This window comes from Octopus bimaculoides, chromosome 17 (assembly GCF_001194135.2).
Source record: "Octopus bimaculoides isolate UCB-OBI-ISO-001 chromosome 17, ASM119413v2, whole genome shotgun sequence".
Classification (NCBI taxonomy): Eukaryota; Metazoa; Mollusca; class Cephalopoda; order Octopoda; family Octopodidae; genus Octopus; species Octopus bimaculoides.
In genome coordinates this window covers 48844236-48852815 of record NC_068997.1, presented here as the reverse complement: position 1 = coordinate 48852815, position 8580 = coordinate 48844236, and the positions used below count along the sequence as shown (strand labels likewise).

Here is an 8580-nt window from a genome sequence, read left to right as displayed (position 1 = left end):
ATATATATATATATATACATATATATATATATGTATATATATGTGTGTGTGTGTGTGCGTGTGTGCTTGAGTGTGTGTCTATGTTGTTTGTATGCGTGAGTTTGATAAGATATATCTCTATATAACTTTTAATAATACTTAGAAGGATTAGAGACGCCATTATGAGGCAAATGAAAACTGAAATTTCCCAAAGTTTCGTATTTAATATTTCTCAAAGAGAATTCGTGAGTTATGTTCAAAGATGGTACAAATGCATCACCTGGGTGAAGATTCTTGTGAGTAGTACATTGGTATAGGGGAAGTGCTGCTTTGTCAATATGGGTATCTTCAATGACCAATGTCAGTTAATAAAAAAGTTATGCCCACATTTACCTTACTTTCGAAACATCCGTGTTTGTATATGCATACATTTGTATGTGTGTGTGTTGTATGCTTGTATTATGTCTGTGCGCGTCTCTATATATTTGTAGAGAACATACTGACGCAGGGGTTATAATAAACTTAATTAATCGAACCTGAAAAAGTACTGGACACGATAATTAAAGCTTAAAAAATCTAAAGTTAGAAGTGGAAAATAAGCAGGGAAAATTTAGAGAAAAATATGGTGTCTTAGGGAAGCAAGCTTGTAACGTCACTAAATTGAAATGCCTTTTCTCTCTCATTTTGTGCTCTCCCATGTTATCAACTTAAGGCCATACCGAACGTTCTACGGTCATTTAAATGAGAATATTATCGCTCCTGTGCAAGAATCTCTCTTTCTAGTCTACTCTTTGTACCGGCATCGCTTCTTAGAGACAAAGAGTAAATATTACTGAAATCAAAATTGAGATGCATAAAATATAAATATTAAATTATTTATATGTATAAAAAATAAAGTAAAATAAATTTTATCAATTGACAAGAAATAAATTTTATAGAATGCCAATGAAGAATTCCAAATATAGGACACCAACACAAAGAAAGTAACATTACAGAAGTTAAATGGATCTAATGTGAAACAGAATAGCAAATATCAGTCAACCTGTTACAAATAAAACGATCGGATAGCGTCCACATTGTCATTGAGATCTTTTATTTAAGTGCGACTAAAATAAAAATGATACAGAAATAATTTACTGGAAACTTCATCTTACCCCCTATCATACTGAGATGAAATAGAAATTTCACATGACATCCGTTTTTGTTCATATTCACCAAAACTTCCATTTCGTTGTCAAACCTGTCTGAAATACAACGTCGTAATTTTACTATTAATTGTGTATAAACGTATACTTAAAATACATACACCATCGCTTGATTTACCATTAAGCATAACAAGTACCTTCTTCAGGCATAAAGTGAAGGAGGGTACCACGAAATGCTAAACTGTTTAAGGCACAAAAGAAATCTGTTTAAACTTGCTAAAATATATTCAAAGTGGTTCATATGATTGGAAAAATTTATTTTATTATTTATTATTGTTTATATTTTGAATTAGATACACATTGGAGCACCGATATCATTTAAGTGCTTAGGGTCTCTATGGGTCTAAATCGGAACCTGAGATACACCAACACACTCCCATACATACACTACAATTTAAAACTTAAACCTAAGCCAACCACATTGTAGTCTTTGTAGCCATATCAAGTTACTAAATCTCCCCTAATACACTTTTATCTCAAAAACTTTCGTAACCTAACTAAATAACATTACCCAGACATAAACTTAGTTCGTTTCAGACCATATCCACGATCGAATCTTGAACAAAGTCGTATGGAATGCTAACCACTAGAAAATAATTGGATTCAAGTGCAATTGAATCTATTAATTCTATGCAGCAGAGTGGAGGCGCAATGGCCCAGTGGTTAGGGCAGAGGACTCGCGGTCGTAGGATCGCGGTTTCGATTCCCAGACCGGGCGTTGTGAGTGTTTATTGAGTGAAAACACCTATAGCTCCACGAGGCTCCGGCAGGGAATGGTGACGAACCCTGCTGTACTCTTTCACCACAACTTTCTCTCACTCTTACTTCCTGTTTCTGTTGTGCCTGTAATTCAAAGGGTCAGCCTTGTCACACTGTGTGTCACGTTGAATATCCCCGAGAACTACGTTAAGGGTAGACGTGTCTGTGGAGTGCTCAGTCACTTGCACGTTAATTTCAAGAGCAGGCTGTTTCGTTGATCGGATCAACTGGAACCCTCGACGTCGTAAGCGACGGAGTGCCAACATGCAGCAGAAATGTACGCCGAACAAATTTAATCTAAATATGTTGTATAATTGACTGTAGGAATAAAATATGTAGTTGTATTAATCTGTGTATTAATCTCCGTATTCATAATCCAGCGAAGCGAAACCATGATTTGTCTATCGGTGAATTACAGTGCGATTTTTCACGCTAGGTAATCCGAGTTGGTCCTTACAACTTGATGTGGTTAGCCTGAATCCGGATTATAACCGAGTGCTTGTACGGTACCCATCTGGATAATTTATGTGTGTGGATGTGGGTTTGTCTACGTATGTGTGTGTGTATTAATACTAATAATAAGGTTATTACAAAGTGGCATAGTATTACCTTTTGCTCCTTTATATATATATATATATATGTGTGTGTGTGTGTGTGTGTATGTATATATACATGTATATATATATATATATATATATATAACCACAAAAATATACACACACACATATATATATGTATATAATGTGTATAATACATATGATGTATATAATGTATGTGTGGGTGAGAGAGAGAGAGAGGGGGGAGGGAGAGATAGAGTGTGTGTACATACATTGTATACATGTATATATACATATATATGTATACATATACGTATGTGTAGAATTTTGCATGAGAATGGAAGGTTGGATTGGATAGATCGACAGACAGACTAAAACGTTGGCTTACATCTATCTATTTCAGTGTATATCCAGTTATTCGGTTGTAATGTGATAATGGCACTCCTGGAAGTTCTGTGACTCAGGTAGCATGTGGATGTGTCTGTGTCATAGTTGGTAGAATAACACGAAGCATTGTCTTTACAAGCTTTCATACAAAAAAAGTAAGTTTTCGGCTCTGGCTCGGGGATATTTTCTGCACTTGGAAGCATACCACCGTAAATAACGTTGACTGGACATTTCACTGTCACGAAAAAAAAAAAAACCAAAATAAATAAATAAATAAATGAATAAATAAATAAAATCATTTATAAAAATAAATACAATCAATTACAAATTTGTAATTTGTAATAACAACAATTACAAAAAGTACTCGCGTGGTACTTTTTTCATCGACGCCGAAAGGATGAACGGCAAAAATCAACCTCGGCAGAATTTGAGCTCAGAACGTAAGGACGAACGAAATACTGCTAAGCGTTATGCTAATGGGCTTCGTATATTTCTACCCCAGTGTCACTTTGATGGCATGCACTGCTCTCTCTCTTAAAAATAATAATAATGATGATGATGTTGATGATGATGATGATGATGATGATGATGATGATGATGATGATGAAGAAGAAGAAGAAGAAGAAGAAGAAGAAGAAGAAGAAGAAGAAGAAGAAGAAGAAGAAGAAACAACAAGAATATTTACCTGATCTTATTTTCTGATAGTAGTTGTAATCTGATGCACTAATAAGTCTGACTTTGCCAGTCCATGTCGGGTACAGTAAACATCTGGATATCGATTCGTTGATAGCAAAAGAATAACATGTTAGCACTTTCAAACATTCATTTGCACACTCTGAAATTGTTAGTGTCTTTGGTTCTTTCTTAATAGTCGAAGGGAATTGAGCATTGAGGACTTTCACGAATTTATTTCTACCTGGAAAATCCGATTCTGTAACAATATAGGATATTATACACAAAATATGATACGACAAAATGTTTGATCAAACTGAAAAAAGCCTGTCGTATACATGTATATGTATATGTATGTGTGTGTGTGTTTGTGTGTGTGTGTTTGTCCCCCCAACATCACTTGACAACCGATGCTGGTATGTTTACGTCCCCGTAACTTAGCGGTTCGGCAAAAAGAGACCGAGAGAATAAGTACTAGGCTTCCAAAGAATAAGTCCTGGGGTCGATTTGCTCGACTAAAGGCGGTGCTCCAGCATGGCCGCAGTCAAATGACTGAAACAAGTAAAGAGTGTTTGTGTTCGCTAACTTATGTAAGAGTGTACATGTGTATTCGTATGTATATGTGCACATACATATTTATATATAAATATCTATGTAAATGAATATATGTTTGTATATATTTGAGAAAAATTATATCAATATATCTTGTCTGTTGAAAATCCATATTTCTTGCAACTGTAGATAGCGCTGTATTTAAATAGATGCAATACTTGCATTGTTCAATTCAATGGAGCCTCTTAAAACGGTCGTATTGCACTAATACTTGATATCCTGTTACTTATTTTGATTATATATATATATGTATATATTACAAGGAAAAAGTTAACAAAAACCAAGGCAGAACGAGTATCTCAATTCGTTTAGAATAATCTAACTAGGTTAAGGTGAATTTGAAGTTTTACAGCTGTCTCTGGGATATCCCATGTGATAGGCTAGCGTGTCCGTACACTGGGTGTTCTATCATCAGAGACAGAGTGAGTATGTATGAAAGTTCTAGACAGGGAAATTCATAGTTTTATAAGGAATAAAATAGAAGAATAAAGAGTAAAAGTAGACAGAAGAATACAGACAGGAGAATAAATTTCACAACTCATCTTTTTCGAGAGGGAATGAGATTTTACCTAAGAGCCTATACGGACCAACCTCTAGACCCTCCGGAAAAGATGAGTAATCCAAGGTATTTTATTCCTTATAAACTGTGAACCTCCCTGTCCACAACTTTCAAACATACCTTGTCTCCGATGACGGAATACACAGTGTACAGGCATGCTATCCTATCACATGGGATAACCCAGAAACAGCTGTAAGGCTTCAAATTCACATTACCCTAATTAAATTATTCTAAATGACTTGAGTTACTCGCCTTGCTTTGGCTTTTGTTGTCCTTTTCTCTCTAATATAATATATACCGGCTAACACGGAAGACTAGTAGCGATCCGTAGCTCCAGCCTCAGCTGTGAACTTGGAACCTAACAGATGACTAGTTATAGCACTTACCCAGCGTACCTATATGCTTAGATCACTAGTGAACTAAACCCCTCATATTCTCTCTCCCTCTCTCTCTCAAATTATATATATATATATATATATATATATATATATATATGGTGGTTGTCTACTCCTTAAACAGAGTTTGACCACCTCCTGCACCTACACCTTAGCCCTTTCATGGCGTCTGATGTGGCTTTTTAAACCAGACAGTGTTTTGAAAAAACACCCACACAGATTGCACCTCTGATTTGCACTACCAATACCCGCAAGTAAGTTCTGCTCATTGTGGATCCTAACATATATATATATATATATACATATGTGTGTGTGTATGTGTATACGTTTATGAATTTGTGTTGGAAGATTCCCTGATGTGAAACCGTATGTTGAAACAGATACTGTTGTATTTCGATATGGTTATTTTGCTTTGTGACAAATAAACACACGCACTATATATTCGGAGCACATACGGAGGGAAAGTATTTCTCAATGTACATACCTGTACCTGCTCCCTGGGTCTTCAGTAATATATGAAACACTGAAATGAGAAGAGAAAATATATACAAATAAAATATGTAATTATCAAGTAACCGCTGAATCACGTTCGAAGAGCTATAACTTCTAGTTTTAGTGAGTTGAGATTTATTCACTAAGAGGAACTGATTTCTTTTCTAATTCTAAATATATATATTTGAGTTCGTATTCACGAAGAATTTCTAGTGAGGTTAGAATAGCATTGATTTTAATAAGTTGTTGTTTTTTTTTTGATAGTAAGAAGGGTAAATTTAATGAGCAAAATATATTTGGTTGAATCTATCATTTCTTCATATTTATAAGGCGATTTGTTTCTAGAATTGCGGCGATCGATAGAACATTTTCTGGTTTTGCTGAAGGACAGTCATTGTTAGTTTTTCGGTTTAATGTATATGTGTACTATGGGGCGGGTAGGGTTTGTGTTGTTACCTATAGCTGAGTTTGGAAATATTTCTAAACCGCCCCCCTCATGGTTACATAACACTCTAAACGCCCCCACCTCTATTTTTATGTATAAATAAATATATTATATTTTACTAATTTATATATACTATGAATCCTTTGATATTTAATATAATATTATATAATTTCGTATGTGTATTTGGTGTGCAAGATTCTTGATGTGGATACGTGTGTTGAAAGAAATACATTTAAACCTTGGGAGAGGCACTATGCCGGTAATAAACACATGTACTGGTCAGCCCTTTATTCATTTATAAACAGTATTTAGTTTTTAGTTTCTTTTTTTTTTTTTTGTTAAATCATTTCATTGCATTCTTGCAATCTCTTCAGTAACTTGTCTCTTCACTTCCATTTATTTTGAATGAATGATTTAGTGTTGTTTTGAAATTGTCCGGTATGAGCATGTGAGTGTGTGCACGCTCGTATGTGTTCATGCTTATATGTAAGCATGTGCGTCCATATGTGTGTTTGTTGAATTTCATTCATATCAGATAAGATAGAGACTTTGGACTTGGTTTTTGTTTCCTTTCTGTTATTTTCTGTTTTCTTCGTAAATGCATCTTTTTTATTTACGTTCACGTTCTGTATTTTATGTGTGAACAACATCTGCAACCATGGATAATTGTAAGGCTTTTATCTACGTGTAATTGCGATTCAAAATTGGTCGTGTTTCAGTTATGAGGACTGACTCTTGTATTTGCCGTAACGATGCGTCATCAGGGTGTCTAGACAGGATTTCTATGCTAACTCGGTCCAGTACACCACCACGTTGTTCTTTGAACATAAGTTATCAATGATACCATGAAAGGTGTATATGATACAAGATTTTTGCCAAAGACTATGCCAGTTAGTCTCTTAGTAAAAATAGCTGCCAAATATTTCTCAAATACTGTACATCGCGCAGCGCTAGAGCTGAAACACTTTAAAGATATTTAAAGATATCGTGCTTTAGAAAACTAAAACCTATTGAATAAAGCAGATTAAGGTATAGTATTCCTACTGGCTGATCAATGCTGGAATACATTTGAGCATAACTGGGTACCCAGTGGGCGCTGAGTTTGGGGCTACACAATAAGTGGTGGTGGGGTAGAACATCATATGACTTGTTTCATTTATTTGCTTCCTGAGTTCAAAGCTTGTCACACCGATTTTGCTATTTATCCATACGGTCAAGGTGAAAGAAATAGTAACGAAATTTGCCTCAAATCCTACGCAGCTGTTTCAAAAATATAGGGGCCGACTCGACAAGGTAGTTCTTGATACATTATACCTAACCTGATTCCGATGGAATGATCATAGCTGGAACGTCTTTTATAATAGATCTGCTGTATCAAACCTGACCCAAGGTTAAACAGCACCAAAAACAAAGAGCACAGATTTCAGCCTAAAGTTCTTCAATTTACCTGGGGAATCCTTTAAGGATACCTTCAGTCTGCTAGAAAGAGCAACTAAATCTCTCATTATTATGAATCCTAATATCACTTTTAAAGCCATGAAGGTCTCAAGGAATAATGTGCTTCTACATAGATTACGTCACAAGAAAGTCACCACAGAGTCAAATCTGCAACACATTTGGTTCTAAATCTGCGTGACCCAAGTTGATGAAGTATTGCACAAGAAAAACAACAACAACAACAACAACACAAAAAGAAAGCAAACAAGCAATAAAAGAAAGTGAACTTACCAAAATAAATTACAAGATGTTTCCACATGGTTGTTGTTGCTCTCGGTTAATTACTCAGTTCTTTGAAGGATCAGGGTTAAATTATTTTACTTCTATACTCTTTCTCTCTCTCTCTCTACTTCTCTCTTTCTCTCTCTGTATTTCTCTCTTTCTCAAACACTCTCGCTATCTGTACAAATAGATAGATAGATAGATAGATAGATAGATAGATAGATAAATATACAAAGGTAAAGATAAAGAGTGTGAAGAAGAACGAAGCTTTACGAGAGAACAGATTAAATAACTAGAAATGCGTACAATAATATACACCTTGTGCATGCATATAATAATATACCTACAGCTATCGATATATGCGTGCATACATATATACATACATGGCTACAAACATATATATATATATATACAATTATCGATATATACATGGGTGAATATATACATGTCAGTTTGAAAATATCTATGCGTGTTAGTATTGGCGATTTTGTGCGTGCATGCGTGTTTTCGTCACATCACTGCTTCCATATTCTTTTCATAAGATGTACTGGACTGATTTGTCTTAATCAGCATCGGCTATTTAATCAATTAAAAAACAAAAGCGGTTCAGCAGAATAAGATCGAAAGCTAGAGTTCAGGGACATATTCACATTTCTTGCTGTCGCACGCCTTTGAAGTGAATCATGAAGCAGAAATACCAAGCAATAAGGGAAACAAAAACGATATACATGTGTGCGTTTATATATGCATCTTTGTAATCTATGTATATATATATATATATGTATATATATATATATAT

General features: G+C 34.8%; 1 protein-coding gene across 2 annotated transcripts in view; it reads right to left on the bottom strand.

The window, feature by feature from the left end:
• Window positions 1-8580, bottom strand: part of LOC106868213 (uncharacterized) — a 15464-nt gene that overhangs the window by 1374 nt on the left and 5510 nt on the right. Inside the window, exons 2-6 of one of the 2 annotated variants that reach the window (XM_014913376.2) lie at window positions 7791-7959; window positions 5610-5648; window positions 3573-3818; window positions 2889-3122; window positions 1134-1223 (exon numbers count right to left, since the gene is read on the bottom strand). In XM_014913376.2, the coding sequence (XP_014768862.1) occupies window positions 1134-1223; window positions 2889-3122; window positions 3573-3818; window positions 5610-5648; window positions 7791-7818 (637 nt within the window). In that variant the 5' untranslated portion in view covers window positions 7819-7959. The remainder of the gene's footprint in view (window positions 1-1133; window positions 1224-2888; window positions 3123-3572; window positions 3819-5609; window positions 5649-7790; window positions 7960-8580) is intronic. The other variant, XM_014913377.2, reaches the window with a different exon arrangement.